Source organism: Pleurodeles waltl, chromosome 11, assembly GCF_031143425.1.
Source record: "Pleurodeles waltl isolate 20211129_DDA chromosome 11, aPleWal1.hap1.20221129, whole genome shotgun sequence".
In the NCBI taxonomy this organism is placed as follows: domain Eukaryota; kingdom Metazoa; phylum Chordata; class Amphibia; order Caudata; family Salamandridae; genus Pleurodeles; species Pleurodeles waltl.
Window position 1 is genome coordinate 726,924,528 of NC_090450.1, and position 21,309 is coordinate 726,945,836.

At 46.7% G+C, this 21,309-nt stretch overlaps 1 protein-coding gene across 5 annotated transcripts in view; it reads left to right on the forward strand.

Moving 5' to 3' along the window:
• KANSL3 (KAT8 regulatory NSL complex subunit 3) overlaps nucleotides 1-21,309 on the forward strand; it is a 470,654-nt gene that overhangs the window by 102,450 nt on the left and 346,895 nt on the right. For all 5 annotated transcript variants that reach the window (XM_069214408.1, XM_069214411.1, XM_069214407.1 and 2 more), the window contains exon 8: nucleotides 9,253-9,354. In XM_069214408.1, the coding sequence (XP_069070509.1) occupies nucleotides 9,253-9,354 (102 nt within the window). The remainder of the gene's footprint in view (nucleotides 1-9,252; nucleotides 9,355-21,309) is intronic.

The following is a 21,309-nucleotide window of genomic DNA, read 5'->3' on the forward strand; positions in this document are numbered from 1 at the left end:
CCCCTACCCATTCACCCCCCCCCCCCCCCTCCCCTCGGACAAAGCCCCACTTTTGGCAGAAAGTCCTTTGGGGAAATTAGGGAAAACAGTGAGGAGTGACCACCTCAGGCAGGACCACCCCTAAGGTGTCCAGAGCTGAGGTGACCCCCCTCCCTGCAGAATCCTCCATCTTGGTTTGGAGGAAAGGAACCAGTAGGATTAGAGTTGTGCCCCCCTCCCCAAAGGGAGTGAACATAAGGAGGGCGTAGCCACCCCCGGGGACAGTAGCCATTGACTACTGCCCTCTGACCCCTGAAATGCCCGTAAATCCAGGATTTAGGTGCCTCTCTGAACCTAGCTCACAAGATTCCTGGTGACCTGACAAGAAGAAGAAGGAATGCATTGCTGAAACCCCAGCAGAGAAGAAGGAAGGCATCAAATGACTTGGCCTCAGCCCTACCGGCCTATCTCCTGCATCAGAGAACCTGCACAAAAACAGCGACACATCCAGCGGGACCAGCGACCTCTACCAATCTACAGAGGACTGCCCTGCACCCAAAAGGATCAAGAACTCCCATGGACATTGACCCTGTCGAAAGAAGAAACAACTAAGGACTCCAACCTCACACCGAATGCTTGAGTCCTGAACACTCTGCACCCGATGCCCGTGGCCAAACCAGCTAGAGAGGACACCCAGGCGATTCTCAGTAAGTGCCCACCCTGGGTTGACCTCTGCTCCCCTTTTCGACGACGCTTGCAGGATGAATCCCGAGGACCTCCCCACCACGAAAGCTCCGGACGAAGATATCTGATGTCTAATGACCCACTGCACCCGCAGCCCCCGCCTTGGAGAACCCGACCTCCGGTGCAGCAACGTTCAGCAGGCGGCCCTCCTCCCTGTCCAGCCTGTGGTTATACCCGAGATGACCTCCTGGACCTCGCCGGCAGCCTCTGAGTGACCCCCTAGGTCCCTTCATAGAGAATCATTGGAGACCCAACACCTTGTTTGCATCCTGCACCCAGCCGCCTGAGCGCCGCTGAGGGTGTATGTTTGGCCACTACTTGTGGCCCCTCCCCAGTGCTCCTCTAAACCCCCGAGGCAGGCCCTCCGAAGACACGGGTGCTTACCTGCCTGCAGATCTGAAACCAAGTGCCCCCAGTCTCCAGAGGAGCCCATGTTAATTTTGCCTACAATTTGATCTCTGCACCCGGCCGGCCCGTGCTGCTGGTGGTGGGTGTTTAGGGTTAACTTGAACCCCAACCTGTGGACTTCCTAACCCTGGAGACTGGATCTGCAAGTGTTGTACTCACCCGCAAATTGATCTGACTGGACTGATCTCGATTGAAGTGAATGGGACACCTGACGCTGTAACACTTCTGTGGACCCGGGCAGCCAGGAGCCCTCTGAGATGAACTGTTGGTGTGTTCGTGGACCTGGCCCCATGCTCACTTTAACTCCTGGAGAACAGTCCCGGAAGTCGCTGTGAAGTGTCGGAATGCAGTACGTTTCTTTTCCCATAGGATAACATTAGGGCACCCGACACTGAAAAGCACCTCTTTTTCCGTACACCCCAGTGCCTCCTGCAATGACCTGTTGGTGCTGCTTTGGACCTTGCCCCATACTTAAATTAACTCCAGAAGATGGGTCCTGTAAGTCACTGCTACGTACCCATATGTGGTAAAAGTTCTTCCCGCCCCCATAGGATAACATTACCACGCCAAGAATTGCACTGTTAAATTTTGTCAACTGGAAAAAAAAAACCAAAAACTCAAAATGTACCTTGGTATCAAAATTTATTTAAAAATACATGTTATTTTTATAAATTGGTGTTGGATTTCTTTATTGACGGTGTCTCTCGCTTACTGATTTTATGTGTGCAATACATGCTTAGCCCTACCTTCTGATCTGCGTAACTGCTCACCAACGGTACCTCAAAAGAGAACATTTGTGGTGTCATTTATGCCTTTGTAATTCTTCTAAGGTTTGCTAGGACTCTATACAGTGGTCCAAAATGAGACACACCGTTTAAAGAGACAGCTTCTTTTACATCTCATCTAGGTTGGGTTGGCGATCTGGGAGAGGTGGAGATTAGAGGACTCTGGTATTTGGCAGTTGCAGCTTCACATCAACTTGTTGGAGCTGAGAGCGAACCGCCTGGCATTGAAGACCTTCGTACTCTCCTTTAGTGGGAGGCTTTTTCAGGTGTTTACGGACAACCACACAGCATCAACAGCTGAGTTTATCTGCTATACCAAATGACTAAGTGGATCACGAATGGCGTCTCCATCCGGAGGTTGTGCAAGATCTCTTTCACAACTGGGAATAACCTTGGTTTTATTAGTATATTTTCCATCCCGAGAACACGCAATGTCAGCTCTGTGTTTTGGAGTTTCCAAAGCGGCTCCTGCTTGGAACTCATTTAGTCCTTAATGGGACTCAGGACTGCTGTATGCTTGCCTACAGATAACACTCCTGCCTCGAGTTTTGAAGAAGGGCCAAGTCATCCTTGTGACTCCGGATAGAGCACTGAGTATGGCAACCCAAACTCATGAGCCTGATCATCAGTCCTCCAGTCAGGCTGCCCTTTTGAGAAGATCTCCTATCACAACAACAGGCCAGGGTTTTACATCTGAACATGTGCATCCTCTGCCTTCATGTGTGGACATTGAGCTGAAGTCAGTGAGGTTTTACTGGCAGCCAGGCATCCATTAACAACAAAAACTGTATACGCCTGCTGTTGGAAGAAGGTTGTGGCTTGGTGTGCGGAACAACATGTTGATTCTCTTTCTGCACCTTTGACCAAGGTTTTACTGTTTGTTTTATCTTTAGCCTGGGAAGGCTTTGCTTTGGGCACAGTTAAAGGGTTACTTTTGGCCATTTAAGCTTTTCTTTGGTTGCCGGACTAGCCCTTCCTGTTCAAGTCGCATGTTGTGACTTGTTCCCTGAAAGTACTTCAACGTATGTTTCCAACTAAACCCTTCATTACACCCCAATGGGAACTTATCTTACTTTTAACCTTGTAATCTATTTGTCCTTCTAACCCTTGCACAACTGCGCTCTGCATCTCTTGATGATCAAAGCAGTCTTTTTGGTGGCCATTATATTTTCCAGGAGGGCTAGCAAGCCACAGGCGATCTCTGTACACCCTCTATACACCAACTTCTTTCCAGCCTAACCGGTTCTCAGCACGTGTGCCTCCTTCTCCCAGTAGTAGTAACGCCTTTCCATGTAGGCCAGTGCATCACACTGCTGGTCTTCTTTGCTCTGCTTCACCCTTCTGAGGAGGAAGGGGGACTCCGTCACCTGGACCCAACAAGAGCATTGTTGTTCTACATCGTTTGCACAAGAGAACATCAGGTGGATGATGTAGGAAGCTGGCTCTTTATATAGTGAGCCAAAATGAGGTACACTGTGCAGAGTCCAAGCAAACTCCAGAGGTATCACAGAGTTATCACAGAGACTCAAATGACATCCCATATGTTCTCTGTCTTTGTAGTGTGGGGAAGAAGTTAGGCATATCAGAGGGTAGTGCTAAGCATGTAAGGCACACATACATTCAGTAAGTGAGACACACACTCAAAGAAATCCAACACCAATAACAGATACTTTTATATAAATTTAGTTAGCTGATCACCGGAATCAAGTGAGTACTTGTTGAGAGAGGATTTTTTTTTAGAGTTTTTAAAAGTTGACACATTGCAATTTTTGGGTGCGGTAATGTTATCCTATGGGGAGAAAAACATGTACTGCATTCGGACACTTCACGACTTATGGGGACTGTTCTCCAGGGCTTAGGGTGAGTATGGGGCAGGGTCCAAGGCCACACCAACAGGCCACCACGGGAGGCTCTGAGGCCTCCAGGTACGAGGTGTGTTATGGCATCAGGTGTCCCATTCATTTCAATGGGAAAACTGTCCAGTCTGGAAGTTGCTGTGACTGGAAGGTCAGTCCGGGGTGCAGTGGTGTCTTTTGGCATAGAGTCCAGTGCTGGACTTAATTGCGGTTGGAAAGAGGGCCCACAGAACCAGTCTGCAGGTGCGGACTGGGGGTCCAGTCCAATCAAGCCATCATGTGGGCTCAGGGCTCACAAGGCTGGGAAACGTGGGGACACCCTTGGTCCTCTCTTATGTCTGGGGCAGACGGTCGCAGAGATGTTCTGACGTGTTAGGTCTTTGTCTTCAGTTCACTCACGTTTGGGGGTGGTGGTCTGCAGAAACAGGATGCTGACTTTGTTGGGAAGTCTACAGAGGGAAGCTCATTGGGCTTGGTCACTTGAGGGCCTGGGAAACACGCTGGCACTGTTGGCCCACTTCAGTTTGGCCTAGGTGGCCCAAGTGCAGTGGTGCTGTTTGGCGTTGGGTTTTTGATTGTCCCAGTTCTCACAGTTCTTTCTTTGAGTTCCTGCAGATGCACTGGAGCAGCCCCTCTGCTCCAAAGGGAGTTCTTGGTGATTCGCGAAGCACTGGTGCAGTGGCGGGACACGTCAGTTGCTCCTAGAGGGTCAGGTGCAGCAGGCAGGCTAGCAGGGTTGGCGCAAAGTCTGTTGTGCTACTCGGTTTTTGGATTCAGCAGACTTGTTGTTCAATCCTCCTATTGTGTCCAGCGAAGATCTGAGGCCCTCGTATCAGGGGGTCCTATAAATACTCTATTTAGGGGGTGATAAGGGAAGTGAATGGTAGTAGCCAATGGGCAACTTACCCCAGGGGTCAATACATCCCCTAGATGACCACTTTCTTTGGGGAGTAGGCATCGCCCAGTCCAAGAATTCTTAATTCCACCACAGACGAGACAACGGAATTTCTGAGGATTTGTTCATTTCAGGCTGGGCACCCTGGGGGTTTGTCTAGCCTGAAAATGCAACAAACCTCCTGCATAGCTAATTTTCCCACCTATCCAGGTGCCAGATGGCCCTGGGGCGGGGAGTTGGGGCATCTTCCTCTGAGGAAGGTCTGATCTGCATACCAAAGTCGGAGGGCTTCTTTGAAGCCTCCTGCCTTGAAGTGCAGATTTGTAGGTCATTCTTTTGGGAGGGGTTTGTAAACACTTCTACCAGACCAGGCTTTGTTTCTGACCTCCAGAGGGCAAAGGCTCCCACCCTTGGGGGGGAGGGAGGGGGCAGATTTTCGTATTTGGTGGCAGACTGGGTAGAATTAGTGTGCCCACCAGCAGTTGTTAGGTTTTCAGGCAATACCTCTAAGGTGCCCTGTGGGTGCATGTACTAATAGTTTATCACTGGAATCAGTGAGAGTTTATTAATATGAGGTGTTTGATACCAAACTTGCCTATTTTCAGTGAAGCCATCATGTAGCTAAGGAACTGGTATTGGCCAGTGTCCAACACATGTATTTAAATTGGCTTCACTCTTCACTTACTATGTCTAAGAATCGACAAAGACCTAGCCGGGGCATCTCTGCTCTTAAGGATATGTCCACACATGTAATATAATACACCCTGCCTTAGGGCTGTAAGCCCTGCTGTAGGGGTGACTTAAAAATATTTCATGCAATGTTTAGGTGACATGGCACACAGGCTGTGTACCAGGTGGTGTTTTCACGTTAGTGAGCACCTTGTCATGCAGCCTGCAATGGCAGTCTGCATGAGGCTGGTGCTGGGTCCCTTGGAGTAGCTCAAGTTAAGCTGCAGCTCTTAGGGACCCTATTTAGTAGCTAGGTACCAGAGGTGCCATTTACTAGGGGCTTACAGAGGTGCTGAAGGGGCCTGGCCACTTGGGGATCAACTGACCAGGTGTCTTGTTTTGGCCAAGAAACTCTGGCACTTGGGACCTGGTTAGCAGGAACCGTGTGCACTTAAGTCAAAGTTGCATAAAAAAACAGGCAAAAAATGGGGAGCGTACTGCAACCAGAAGCCATCCTCCTACAGATAATTAACTTTTGAGTTCACTGGGGTGAAGAAAGAGAAAGCAGGACAGAAACGGACTATCTCCAGATGTATTATGCTTTGTATTAAGGTCTGCTGCATACTGGCCAAGAAGGAGCCCCCTGAGGGCTTGTGAGCACACTCGACAAGAGCCAAGGCTGCGACCACTCCATTAGTTTGCCGAGTCCCTGTCCTGAATATCTGTCAGGCTGCTACATAGGCACCCCTGCATACGTTTACAAAAACATTATTGCCTTGACTGTGAGGTCACTCGTGACAGGCACTTTCCAGGAGGATTTGGCCTGAGCCTGTTAGCAGACCCTTCTTTAGGGCTGTATTGCTTGGGTATCTATTCTAAGGTAAGGAATCTGCAGCTAGAAGTTTCTATCAGATGAGCAAACTACTTACCTTCGGTAACTCCTTATCTGGTAGAGACTCTTTCTAGCCTCAGATTCCTTACCAACCCTCCCAACCTCCCCCTTCTCCAAATGTTTTTTTCTGCCTAGAAAGGTCCCTAGTATCCACACATTGTTTCATCAGCCTTCTGCTGTGGCTCTGTGCCTCTGGTACAGATATGTAACGAAAAGAAATTGAGGTCTGTTTGTTGGAGTTGTGTCTATATAGACACAGCGCATGTCCCTTCCAGCGTGGCTGACATGGAGCTGATCAGCCCCACCTAGCGGCACGCAGAGGTACTGCTCAAGATTTCCTGGATCCAGTGTGGCATCTGGGGGATATTCTCAGGTAACAAATCTGTGGCTAGATAGTCTCTACCAGATAATGCATGACCAAAGGTAAGTAAATTGTTCTTTTGTTCCATTGTTTTCTTTGGTGTCTCTTCCCCCATGTTACTTTACGGCTTCTCTTTTGCTAGTATTTTCTTCAAATAAGGTGATAATTTTGCTCTTCTGTTTTCCTTTACTATCCATTCTTTGTTTATCTTTTTGTTTTGGTTATCGTCACTCCTCTTCTCTTAATTTTTCCTTTACCCCCATTTGATTTTCTGTGTTTTGTTAGAAATGGGGTCTCTAGTTGGCAATAGTTTGCACCCTGTCCAAGTACGGACCCTCACTCTACTCACGGTAAGGGAGTCACACAGCTAAGATAACCCCTCCTCATATCCTTGGTAGCTTTGCCCGAGCAGTAAGGCTTATCTCTGTAAAATATTTTTACACACAAAGTAGCACAGTGAAAACACCCCAAAAATATTCTGTGCCAGTTTAGAAAAATAACCAATATTAATCTAAATAAAATTAATAAAATGACAAAAATCCAATATACACGAGTCAAGATACATTTTTAAAAGTTTAAATGAGTGTTAATACATAGGGATCAATGGTTGTATCGTTTTAACAGACAGCACCTAGAATGCATAAAAAAACAAAAAGATGCGGACCGCAAAGGAGGAGATGTGTCGAAAAGCAAGCAATGTGTGGATTCTTTACTGTGCAGATGAGGCAAAGCAATACTTTGCTCTGGACACATAGCCTCGGTTCCTTATTGTGGTGTGGAGTCAATGAGAAATTATCGCCCCAGGGACGATGCTTGGAAAGTCCAGATGCGCTGTGTTAATGGAGCCGCGGGGAAACAGGCGCTGTGTCAATTCTTTAGCCGCGGGACAGGTGCTGCGTCAATTTTTCTGCTGCAGCTCATAGGTGCGTGGATTTTCTTCTTCAGGTCACTCTCTTGTACTTCTAAAGGCCAGGAGCTGGAGTTGGCACCGCTTGGCAAGTCAGGACTCTCAGCAGAAGAGCCCAGGCACTGACAGATGAAGTTTTTGATGTCCCTGAGACTTCTTAACAGGATGCAAGCTCAGTTCAAGCCCTCAGAGAACCTCGGAAAGCATGATGTACAAAGCATTGTCCCATCTCTTCACTCCTAGCACAGAAGCAGCAAGCAGCAGGCCAGCACAGCAAAGTGACAGGCAGAGTTGAAGTCCCTCCGCCAGCACCCAGTTCTTCTTCTCGCAGAATGTCCTCAGTCACACGGATTCTAACTTTGTGGGGGTCAGAGGTCCAGTACTTATACCCATTTCTGCCTTTAAAGTAGGCAAACTTCAAAGAAAAGTCTTTGTATTGCACAATACCTTGCCTTTCCTGCCCTTGCCCCAGGCACACTATAGAGAGTTGGAGACTGCTTTGTGCAGGGACAAACACAGCCCTAGTTAGGTGCAAGTGTGAGCTCCTCCCACCACTCTAGCTCAGGAAGGCCCATCAGGATATGCAGGGCACACCTCAGCTCCTTTTGTGTGACTGTCTATAGCGAATTCAAAAACCGCCCAACTGTCATCCTGATCCAGACGTGCTCCACAGACAGGCAGAGAATGGTTAAGCAAGAAACTGATCCAAACTTTGTAAAAGTGTCATTTTCAAACTTGCAGTTTATAAAACCTCCTTCACCAAAAGATATATTTTTAAATTGGAGCCCCTAAACTCTACATCACTATCTGCTGTCAGTGGGAAATTACACCTAGCAGATATTTTAATGCAGTCCCCATGTTACTCTATGGGAGAGATGGTCATTGCAATAATAAAAACAAATTTAGCAGTATTTCACTATCAGGACATGTAAAACACAAGAGTACATGTCCGTCCTACCTATTAAATACACTGCACCCTGCCCATGGAGCTGCCTTGTGCCTACATTAGGGTTGACGTACATGTAGTGAAAGGGAAGGATTGGGTCTGGTAAGTGGGTGCACTTGCCAGGTCGAAATGGCAGTTTAAACTGCCCACACAGACACTGCATTGGGAGGTCTGAGACGTGTTTATAGGGCTACACATGTGGGTGGCACAATCCGTGCTGGAGGCCCACTAGTGGCTTTTTATTTACAGGCCCTGGGCACACAGGGTGCCCTACTAGGGGCATACTAGTAAATCAGATATTCCAATCATTGATAAACCAATCACCAAAACCATTTAGACAGGGGAGCACTTGCACTTTAGTATTGGTCAGCGGTGGTAAAGTGCCCAGTCCTAAAGCCATTGAAAACTAACTTCTCCGTAGGATCAAATCCAGGAGGTCAGAAGCTAAAAGACCGAGGAAAACACACCAAGAGCTGGCAGGTTTAACAGTTTTTGTTTTTTTTACTTATCTTCCCCATCCACTTTGCTTTTGTGTCTCCCACCTGCGTCCAAACTTGCCTCAGTGTCTTTAATTGGCTTCTTTTTCTCACTCACTATCCCTCTTTCCATTTTGGTTTTCAGTAGTCCTCCTTCTTTGTTCTTCTGTTTCCATAGACAGCCCCTCTTGACCTCCTCTGTTCTAACTTGTCACTTTTCCCATGCTTTCCCCGTCCATGTTTTTCAGAGTTCTGTTTTTTCATTTCGGGCCCAGTTTTTGCTCCTGTTTTCAATTTGGATCCTCTTTTACTAATCCTTCTCTTTTCTGTGCAGGTTATTCCAGTGGCCACACACTTGAATAATAATGGAGTTGGTGTCGGAGTGCTTCAGTGCCTCGAACACATGATTGGAGGGTTGCGCGGTAAAGTAAATGAGGTGAGAAATGTGGTAGAACATCGTTGTGATGCAGTGAGAGTTTGAGCACAAAACAGAAGCAATTAAGGTACAGCAAATGGCTGCGTACTTAGCATTAAAGTAAAGTTAGAACCTCAGTTGAGGGGGCAAGGTGAAGGACTGTTGGGTTGCAACTGATTGGGAAAGTGACAGCCATTGAGAGACATAAATGCACTGTTTGTGGTAGTTACAGTACACTAAGGACTCTGCCTCACAAGAAATGCTGTTATGCATTTTAATTTAAAGCCAGTACCTTGAGCGCTAGGCTTCTAATTGTACCACCACACCCCAAGAAATTCTACTATATGCGCCACCTAGAGACCAAGCATATAAACATTCAGTCTAATATCTGCTATATCTGACCTGTGGTACTCCAATTAAACCCTTCTGTTTTTTATTTTACATGTTTACTCATGAGCTTAGTGTGGTTTAGAGTGCAGTAGCCCAATTCAAGACCCTAATTGGAAGTATTCATTTATTTGTATCAAAGCCTATTTTGCCTTCCATAGCTGGACAACCAATATATTGTGACTATAGCCTTTGAGGTCGGGCAGTGACAATGATTATTCTCCTGTGATCAGACTTGCTGGTGTAATTTTCCCTATTAGACATGCCACATATTGCTGTAACTGGAGTGGTGGCTCAGTTCACTAGATTATTTGTTGTGCTCAGCTCATGCAAGCAACTCCTCAAGATTAGAGTGCTTTGGGTGACCCATTCGATGCCTTAAAATTAAATTAAATGATCATGGGACCCAAAATCTGTAAACCGTTTTGCATAGTACTACCCAGTCAGCACCAGCTTCTCAACCTTAATCCCCAAAGCAGTGAGCAACCCATTAAGTAATAGTTGTGGGCTAATTACCATAGGCAACTTGCAATTTTGTCACTTTGTTGCATGAAGTGATGTCATGTCCCTATATTAAATTGCACTTCAAAGTAAATGATTCTGTTTCAAAGTCAAATGGAGTTATAAAGAATATTCATGTTGCTGATTATACGGCACAAAAACATTGGTTTAAAAACCCACGTTTCATAGGGAGGATACACCCGTGAAATATTTCCCAGTTTTCCTGAAACTGCTGTTTTTACTTTCAAGTATTAATTGTATCTACAGAGGTTTAGGTTCAGTGTGAGTTCCTTGTGACCAGCTTTTTGATCTCCATGCATTCAAGCAATGACAGCTCAAACCGTTGATCTAAGCTTCACTCATATAATTGTTGGTGTTTTGTGAGACTTAGTCTAGATTCCCTGTGTCAAATGGGCTACAGCACTAGACATTCTCAATCGAGTAAAAAATGAAAGCAGTGATGTGCAGAAAAAGCTTTGTAGAGAAACGTTTACAACCTTAGCACACACTGCCCTCCATTTGAAACATACATCCCCAAATATTATATTTTGTTCAATCTGCATTGTAGGAAAGTACCCCTTTTTGACATGGTCAGCCCAACTTTTCAAGCCTGATTTGCATATGGCTGGGTGCAGACTGGGGTGGCATGGTGAGCAAAAGAACGATAGATTAATCCCAGATCTGTGACTGGGGGTGAGTGTTTGAAAACTTTCAACACTCCGTCCATCATCCTTTTGTGTTGCTACAGCCCCAATTGCTGCCTGGTATTTGATGCAGTTTTGACTGAATGTGCACTGGGTTCCTGCTAATCGGGTCCCCAATGCCAGATCTCTTTCCCTAAAACTTTGGTGCCCCTATACACCCCTAGAAATGGCACTTCTGGTACCTAGGGCATGGGTGCCAAAGAGGGTCTCCAAGGACTGCAGCAAGTATTGTCACCATCAGGTACTCTTCACCTAGCACATACAGACTACCATTGCAGGCTGTATGTTTTGGTGCAGCTAAAAGTGAAAATGCGCCATGGCACACAACCTGTGTGCCATGTCGACTAACACTGCATGAACTATATGTAAATCGTCCTTACAGCCCTAAGGCAGAGTGCATTATATTACATGTGAGGGCATATCTGCATGAGCGGATATACCCCTGCTATGTCTTTGTCGATTCGTAGACATAGTGAGTGAACAGGGAAGCTATTTTAAGTACATGTGCTGGACACTGGTCAATATGAGTCCCCCAGCTTCATGATGGATTCACTGAAGATAGGGAAGTTTGGTATCAATATTCTTGTATTAATGAACCCTCACTGATGCCAGTGATGGATTTATTAATACATGCACCCAGAGGGCACCTTAGAGATGCCCCCTGAAAAATCTGCCACCTACCCATGTGCTGACTGACTAGTTTTAACTAGCCTGCCACCAATAGACACATTTCGGATCCCCTGGGGGATTTGCTCTCAGGTGGACAGGAATGAAAGCCTGCTCTAATAGGGGTGTTAGCATGCCAACCGAATGACCTGCAATTCTACATTCCAAGGCAGGGGGGCCCTCACTCAAAGAAGCCCACCACCCTTTGGTATGCTGATCTGGATTCACTAAAAGGAGCTATGCTTCCCCTTCTCCCCCACGCCCCCACCCGGCCCATTTGGTATCTGGACAGTATGGAAATTTAGTATTCTTAGGAGTGTATCCAACCGTCAGGTAAGTCCCACCACTAAGATGAGCTGTTCATCTTGGTGTTGGCAGAATTAGCAACTCTGAAACTTAAGCCCCCTTCCTACAGGAAGAGGTTAAATAGGGGGTGTAGTGACCCCAGGCCATTGGCTTCTACCCTACACGTCTCTAAACCCCCCTAAAATCAGTATTTAAGGGAGCCCTTGTGTTGCAAATGGCAATTTCTGCAGGGTTATCCCCAAACCTTTTGCATTTCTCCTGCTTTTTTTCTGACCCTCTTTTTGTTGGCTTTAGGACTCTGGGCACTTTACCACGGCTAACCAGTGCTAAAATACATATGATCTCTCACCTTAAACTTTGAATAGTTGGCTTAAACCTGTTTGGCTTATTTAATTCACCTGTAAGTCCCTTGTAAGGTGGTATACCATGTACCCAGGGCCTGTAATTTAAATGCTACTAGTTTAGTGGGCCTGCAGTGCAGATTGATCCACCCCAGAAGTAGCCTTTAAACTTGTTTCAGACCTGCCACTGCATTGCCTGCTTGTGCAGTTTACTGCCACATTGACTTGGCAAGTCAAACTACTTGCCAAGGCCTATTCTCCCTTTTTACTACACCTAAGTCACCCCTAAGTTAGGCCATAGATAGCCCAATGGGCAGGGTACTGTGTATGTATAAACTAGGACATATCATATATTTTTATGTTACATGTCCTAGTAATGAGAAACAACCTATTTCATTTTTCACTACTGTTAGTGCTGCTCCTCTCATTGTTCTGCATTGGAAATTCTGTTATATATGTTTGAGTGGTAATTTCTGATTTGTGAGGAGTAGTACGGGCATGTTTGGAATGGTAGTGAGAAATCCAACTCACCTGTGTAGGTGGATTTTACATTACTATTTTAGAAATGCCACTTTTGAAAAGTGGGCATTTCTCTGTGCGTTTAACTCTAGTGCTTTGCAGCCTGACTCCAATCCACTCCTGGGGCAGAGTGACAGCTCCACTTGGTGCATTCTTTCCAGACAGCCGTAACACAGGAAGGCCTAGGTGTGACAGGATTGGCATCTGCATACTGATAGTCATCCTGGGCTGGGAAAAGGGAGGGTTGTTCACACCTTAATAGGCTGTGTCCTGCCCTCACACAAATGCCTGATTACACCCTACTGATGTCAGGAGCCAGGGCTGGGTTAAAAGGGGGTTGTGCTTCACTTGAAATGGTCCTTTTGAAGTCACCCCCTGAACAGAGGCATTTTTTAGTGTAATTACAGGGACTCTGACCTCATGATTTTCTAGCAATTTTGGGAACTGGGACTGAATCTCTGCCAGAAGGACTGCTGAGGTGCAAAAGGACTCACCTGGGCTGCTCCTCTGTTGTTGCCCTGCTACATGCTGCTGCTAGGTGGCATAAAGGACTTAATGGATTCTATTTCTGCTTGTTGCCCTGCTGCTAGCTGCTCCCTAATTCTGGACTACCAAGGCACTGCTGGACTACCAGGAGAAACTGTTGTTAAGGGCCTTATTGCGCTGGTCTCCTTGCCTACTGCTGCCTGTCATGTACTCCCTCTCCCAGGGGTCCAGCGCGTGGCGGGTGTTGGTTGCTGCCCCTGGGCCTGTAATTATAGTGCATGGTGAGTGCTTCACCTTGTCACTTTATTGGTGCGAGGATATCGCCTGGTGAGCGCTTTATGACTTCAGTTCATCTCTACATGTATAGCTTTATGGCTTCAGTTCATCTTTACATGTACATCTACCGGTCCTGAGAGCATGGACGACTGCTCCCCGACTTGGTAGCGTAGGGGTCTAGTTCACTCCACTCTGCATGCACAAAGGAGTGCAACAGCCCAGCCCGCTTAGTCAGTCCACTAAGTGCATCTTCCAGACCACAAGGAAAATCTCTTGCTCTTGCCTCATGTTACGAGCAGAAGAACCTGCACCCCACAACACAGAGGCAACTGGGCAGTGCCAAAACATGTGTATCACATCTGCTTTGGTCTGGTGGCAGTGTGGACATTCAGTGGGTGAGCCAAACATCCGGTGAAGTGCTTTGGGTGTGAGGTATGCTCTATGCAGAATATTGTTTTGTATGTATTGGAATTTAGCATTTCTTGATAGTTTCCCTGAGGAAAAAAGTGCTCTGTCACATTCTTTTTGTGTAAGTTCCCTATCGATATTGACCTTCCAGCTGGTGTGGGATTTGACCAAGGGATCTCTTATAGTATATGCCAGGGCCCGAACAAAAAAAAAAGTGATGAGCTGGCGGCTCCCGTCCATGATATATAGGGTATGTGTAAGTGGGCGTTGATCAGCTTCTGAGCTTGTGATTTGCCACAACCTGGATAGTTCTGCTATTATTCGCAATAAGCCAGAAAGTGACCAGCCAGTAGCCCGTTTTCACTCTGTAGTCTATCGTAAGGTATGAGCATTCCATCCTGAAATAGTGTTCCGAAGGTATGTACTCTTGGGTCCTCCCCATGCCCCTATACCTTCTCTCCATGTCATGTCAGTAAATGGAGTAATGGAGATTATGGGTGTTTCAGGGGAGTATGGGGAATCTTGTGGCAGTAATTTAAGGCTGCGAAGGAAGTTGTTGTGAGCTTTTTTTGTTAGTCTATTGAAATCTTGTGGGTGTCGTGCATGAGGGAGAAAGTACTGACTAACTACTCTCGGTTCCTGTGCAGGTCTGGGTAATCCCTGTTCCCCAGGAAGACGTCCCGCAAGCCAGCATGCAGGCCACTGCAGTTGTGGCCCCAGTTAATAATGTGCACAATTTGTGGCTTCCAGGCCCCTTTTGTCTACGGGTAACTGCAGTTTGAGCACCACCCTCCTTTTTACTTTGTTCCAGCTAAAACTGCCCAGGGCAAAATGTAGCATGTAAAATGTGGATCTAGGGATGTGAATTGGAAGATTACAGAAGTAGTACAGTAGACGAGGGAGTATTACCATTTTTGAAAGAGAGACTCTACCCTGCACCGTGAGTGACATCATCCTCCAGAATGCCATTTAGGGGCACAGTGAAGCAAGAGCTTTAGTGAAGTTGCTGTCTATTAAATCATGTCTTGTGATATATATATATATATATATATATATATATATATATATATATATATATATATATATATATATATATATATATATATATATACACATTCCCAAGTAGAGAAATGTACGTGGCTCCCACTGTAAAGGCATTGGGTCTACCATAAACAGCTGTGGGGGATATTGTGGATGAGGGGGTACAAGCGGGACTTCGCCCATTTTGTTCTTAAGCATGAGGCATCTCGGAAGTCCTGTAAGATTTTCTGGACCTCAATGATACCATTGCGAATATCACAGGTATAGATCAACACATCCTCCGCATATAACGAAGTGACAAGTATCTCTCCGTTCAGCGGAATTCCCCAGTTTTGACCACTTTGTCGAAACCACTGGCAAGGGGTTCCATCGCCAGGGCAAAAAGGAGTGGGACAGTGGACAACCTTGCTATGTGCCCCTCGTTACCGGAAATTATTGAAATATGCACTGGCCAGTCTTTACTCTGGCTGTAAGTTCAGAGTATAGTAAACAGATAAATCTATGTAGTCGACCCAAAATACCGATCTTGGTCTATACATAGAACAAATGGCTTTAGTTTAGAGTGTCAACAGCTTTCTCTAAATCCAGCACCATGAACGCCGCATACAGCCACTGGAGCGGAGCAAGCTTCATCACCTTGTGTAAGGGGCAAGTATTAAGAGTGATGGATCGCTAAGGTATGAAACCGTTTAGTTTTGTGTGAATTAACTGCAGCATATGTTTGTATAAACGACCTGCTGTGACTTTGTTTAAAATTTTGTAATCCAACCCCGGCATAGAAAGTGAGCGATACAAGGATAACTCCAAAGGGCCCCTACGCAGTTTGGTGAGGGACACCAGCCGAGATTCTCTCAGTGAAGGTGGGAGGCAGCCCTCTGTCAGACCTGTTTGGTCCAACTCCAAAAGCTTAGGGCCAGAAGAGGCTCATACGCCTTGTAGAATTTGATGAGGAATCTATCTAAACTCGAGGTATTTTGTGTAGCAGTGCTGCGTATCGTTACCTGCAGCTCCTGCAGGTCAATGGGTGTGTTGGGTTCCATTCTGTCCCCTGGGTCAAGTGAGGGCAGTGTAATCACGGCCAGGAAATTTTGGATGGCTAGTGAGAGGTTTCTAGGTAGTGGGTCCTAAGGAGACCTATAGTGGGTGGTGAACATGTGGTGTATGTCATCTTGAGTTGTGGCCACATGTGTTGGGGCCAGTTTGATTGCAGTGATGGACAAAATGGGTTGGGTGCTGCGTATGAGCCAAACCAATAAATGGCCTGATTTGTCCCCCTCTGCGTTCATCTTTGCTTGGTATGCTCTAAAGTCTAAGCAACATAATTGCTCTATAAGCTGCATATGTCGATTCAGTGTTTGTCAGTTTAGCCTGGCACGCACAGTCTGTGTGGACTGCTAGTTGTAAGGCCTCTAACATTTTTTTCAATGTGCACTAAGTTTTTTGTATATCTGCTCTGGCTCCTACTACTGCACAGATGCATTGTCCTCGCAAGACTACTTTTGTGCCTCCCAATCTACTGATAGTGAGGAAAGTGTGCCCCAGTTTTCCTTTATGTAATGTGACAGCATATCTCTGGTGATTTCCCGAAAAGCTTGGTGTTCAAGGAGTGCGTGCTGCAGTTGCCAAATAGGGACTGGAGGATGTGGTTCACTGATTTCAAACCGCACCTGTAAAGGATTGGGGTCAGAAAAGGGCTTGCCCAGATACTCCCCACCTAGTGCTAATAGTCTTGTGACCGGGTCACAGAGCAGTTGATCCAGCCTCACCTGCAAGTCATGTGGTGACAAATAATACGAATATACATTGCCAGTAGGATGGAGTGATCACTGCAGTTGATTAGACCAATGCAGGACCCTTTGGGACAGATGTGCTGCAGCAGTCACTGCCGGGAAGTCAGCAGGGGGGATGTGATTGGTCTAAGTGAGTGTCCAATACTCAGTTGAAGTCTCCTCCATTTATCTACGGTATGTGTGCGCACTGTGTAAGTGACCCTGAGAAGTGAGACAACAAAAGCTGGTTACTCTGTGTTGGGAGCATATATGCTCCCCAAGAGGATAGGTCTGCCATCTAAGTGCCCTTCGACTAATGCATAACGACCCTCAGGGTTTACCTCTGTTGCCATGCAATGGAAGGGGCGTCCTGGCCTGACCCATATGAGAACTCCCCTGGCAAAGCTGGAGTAAGTAGTGCAGTAACATTGACCTCTCCAGCGTTTTAGTAGCCTAGTGTCCTCCCCGCGCCCAATATGTGTCTTTTGCAGTAGCGCTATCTTTGTGCCCCTCCGTTTGATGTTGCTTGCTGCTGTGCTCATGCTGTGGACATTCCACATCAGTACTGTAACTCTTACCATTGTTCTGGAACTGGCACAGGGCAGGGGAGACAACTAGCAGTGGGGTACCCACAATGCCAGACCCTGCATGGAGCACCTTGCAGAGGAAAACAACATCTAGCATATGACTTCATGAAGTTCAAAATGAGCACCTTCAACTCCCTTCCCAGGACAGCCACAGAACATGAGGGTGCCCAAACAGTGATTAGATAATCCCATGCATGAGGTGCTCTCAACAAGGCGTAAACAAGCGTGAAAAGCGGCCAGAGGTGGGGAAGGGGGAAGGGAGAGATCTTCATTGCCGCCTTCATCATTAATTCCTTGGCTGGTAACATAGCTCATTAACAGTGCACCAGTGTGGGATACCTATCAGGAGCACAGTAGTAAGAGGATCAGAATCAATATTCCTGCTCTGCATTCTCATCCTGTATTTTCAAATGAATGGAGGGGTTATTCCGGAGCTCTGCTGGCCCTTCACAACCAACGGTCTGCCATCTGTAGTGTTACGTCAGGAGGTATCGTTGATGACTTGGTGCTTGTGGAGTGATGGGACTCTGGATCCGAGGCACTGGCCTCCAACTCTTGGGGTGACAGGAACCTTTGCAGTGGAAAGAGTCTGTGTCATTTCTTCTCGTGCTTGCTCCGGGGTCAGTGCTCCTTGGTTCGAGGTGCTTGCGCTGTGCTGGGCGTGATCACTCTGTGATGATGGAACGGAAGGTTCACAGCAGTGTTGCTCCACCCAGCTCCACACCTCCTCCTGCTGACACACACTCCGCAAACTTCGGAAGGTCTTCAGATGGATCCCTGCAGACTGTCACAGGACAGTCACCCATGCCTTAGTCACTAGCAAGCTCGACTATGGCAACGCCCTCTATGCCGGCACCTCAACTAGGAACATCAAAAAACTTCAACTCATCCAGAATGCCACTGCCAGACTCATTTTGGACCTCCCTCGCCGAGAACACATTTACCAACACCTGAAGACCCTCCACTGGCTACCGGTCGAGAAGCAAATCATCTTCAAGCTTCGCACCCACACATACAAGGCCATACATAACGCAGGACTAGCCTACCTGAACCACTGCGTCTCCTGGCCACCATCCCTTGCATCAGCAAAACCTCTGCCAGCGGACGGTCTTTCACCTACACTACAACAAGAGCTGGAACAACCTCCCCGGCACCTCAGACAAAGCCCGGTGCTCTCCATCTTCAGGAAGAACCTCAAGACTGGGCTCTTCAGATGGGGCCCCTCCGCCCAATAGCCACCCCTCCCCCCCAGCACCTTGAGACTCTCAAGGTGAAGTAGCTGCGCTTTACAAATATTGAATGATTGAGTCCCATGCATCTGCTGGTCGTGTGAAAAAATAACTCATGCCACCCGCTGTTACCTTAATCTTAGCTGGGAAAAGCAGTGTGTAGGTCAGTCTGGTCTGTTGCAGTTCATGCTTCACTCTCAGGAAGGAGGCTCTGTGGCATTGCACAGACAGCATATAATCTGGGATAATAAAGATGTGAGCGTGCTCATAGTGGAGTGGGGCTCCCGTACGTGATGTCTGCAACAAGACCTCTTTATCTCTGTAGATCTGGATTCGCACCACCACAGGTCTGGGAGGCACCCCATTGTCAGCCGCCGTGCCACGGATGTGGTGAGCATGCTCCACCAGGAAGTGAGAGGACTGTAGTGGTGAATGAGCGAACTTGACTCGCCAAGTCAGTTACCAATGGCTATAGCTCTTTGATCATGCTTTCATTCTGTGCAACGCAAACCGTGAGCCTGCGTTGATCATTGCACTGCAGTCTTAGGTCCACTGCCACAGTATCTACTCTGGCTGGAAGGTCTTGTCTTGTGTCTGCTATTAATGTTATCTAACTTATTATGGGTGTGTGTCGGGGCTCTGGTATACACTGAGGTCTCAGGTTCGTTATGGACCATAGTGACGACGCATCCTTGTGACTGAAGTCCTACTCCCCCTTTATGTCCCATAGTCATTTGCCAACAGTAATGCAGCCAAATGATTTACTCGAGTTCTGGCTAAGAAGGGTCTACGGCACTCTTTATCCAGCTTTGTGGGAAAAGAAAGGGCCGGGGGTATGCATTGTGGACTTTGTGCTTGGCCTATGTTCCAGGATGGCTGAATACATGGAGAAAGCATCCAAAAATCTTAGGTCAGCCAAGAGCTCCAGAAGCTCTGGTATGACCAAAAGGCTGCCATGGTGTTCTGCTTTCCTACATATCTCCTATTGGAGCTTACAGAACCTCTCTGGAATGCACTTCTGAGTTCAAAGAAGACCTTTATTGTTGTTAATTCTCCCCCACCCACAAGTTCTTGAGAGACAAAATTAGTAGATTTCAAGCACACGTTTAAAAGAGTAGTCGCAGCAATGAAAGCAAAATATATCACAGTACTTCTCAGTTGCAATGTACACAGCAAATATATATATATGATTATAGTATAATATAATTGCAAAGCATAAAAGTCTAAATTCATCACCGTATGGGCAAGTAGGACCTATATTCAGCTTCATCTTTCTGGGGTCTGCAAGTTGATGACTCCGGTCAACTGCGAGAAAGAGATTATCTACCCAAACGGGAGACTGGCAACTGACGTCTAGCTCCAGCCTGAAGTCAAGCAGATTCAAATCTCCCTCACTGTAGCTCAGAGTCATCCTTAAAAGCAAACCCAGTGTGAGATTTGAACGACCTTGGAGAATGGCCAGTTCTCCTGAGCCATTCCGCTCTCAGACTGGATTGCGAGGTAAACACAAAATCTACGTGCTCTTATCAGCAAAGGTCTGGTGTGAAGAAAACAGCTTGGTTCATCTTGTGGAAAAACACAGCTTGGAAAAAACACAGACATCTCTGCAATATCTCAACTGCAATGTCTAACTCCACGTTAAACCAATAGGCAGCTAACCTAAATATCAAATGTAATGTCTAATATCATGTCAAAGCCAATAAATAGGCAGCTAAGCTAAATACAGAATGTAATGTCTAATGCCATGTCAAAGCCAATAGGCAGCTGAGCTGAATACAAAATGTAATGTCTAATATGTCAAAGCCAATAGGCAGCTAAACTAAATACAGAATGTAATGTCTAATATCATGGCAAAGCCAATAGGTGGCTAAACTGAACAAAACATATAATGTGCTACTGGTGAACATTAAGCAACTAATATGCGCAGTGGTGAAACACAAAGTCATTGGTCAAACACAATTAATAGCATCACACATGGTGAAGTACCATGATGGGCAGAAGGTGTTGGTTTCTTGAGCCTTTGGCTCCCAGGCGCTCAAGGAAAAAAATGAAGTGGCCCTTACTCAATCCTTGAGAAGAAAAGTGAGGTCACCTATCTTGGTGACAAAGGCACTTCTAGGAACCCTCACAAGGTCACCCATGTGAACCGCCTAAAGCTCTTCCATTACAGGGCTGATGTGGCCATGCTGATGATCACTGATGAGGATTAGGAAGATGAGTGAGCCTCTCCCTGACCTCCTCTCCCACAGCCCCAAAGATGGGTCAGTTGATAGAATGATCTTTCAGACACCCTCACTGCCCAGCAGCAAGCTGACTGCAGGCAAGTCCTACAGCAGTATGCTTAGCTCTTTTCGCTTAACCCTGGTCAGACAAACCGGTGTGTCCATGATGTGGACAATGGTGAACATATGTCTGTCAAAAGCTAAATATACAGACTGACCAAGTGTAAGATAGCATCAGAGCTCAAGTAAGCAATAACCTGGAGTTAGGGGTAATTGAGCCTCCATACAGTCCCCCAAGCCTCATTCTAAGGTAGGTAAAACGGAGCTGAGGTTTTGCGTGGACTATAAAGGTCTCAATGCTGTCATCAAAACAGATGCTCCCCCTTTCCCAAGAGCAGATGAACTTATTGACAGGTTAGGGGCAGCCACATTTCTCAGTACTTTTGATTTGATGTCAGGGTGCGGGCAGATTGATCTGACTGGTCTCACCCGTGAAGCAAAAGAAAGATCTGCATTCTCTGCCCGAGATGGATA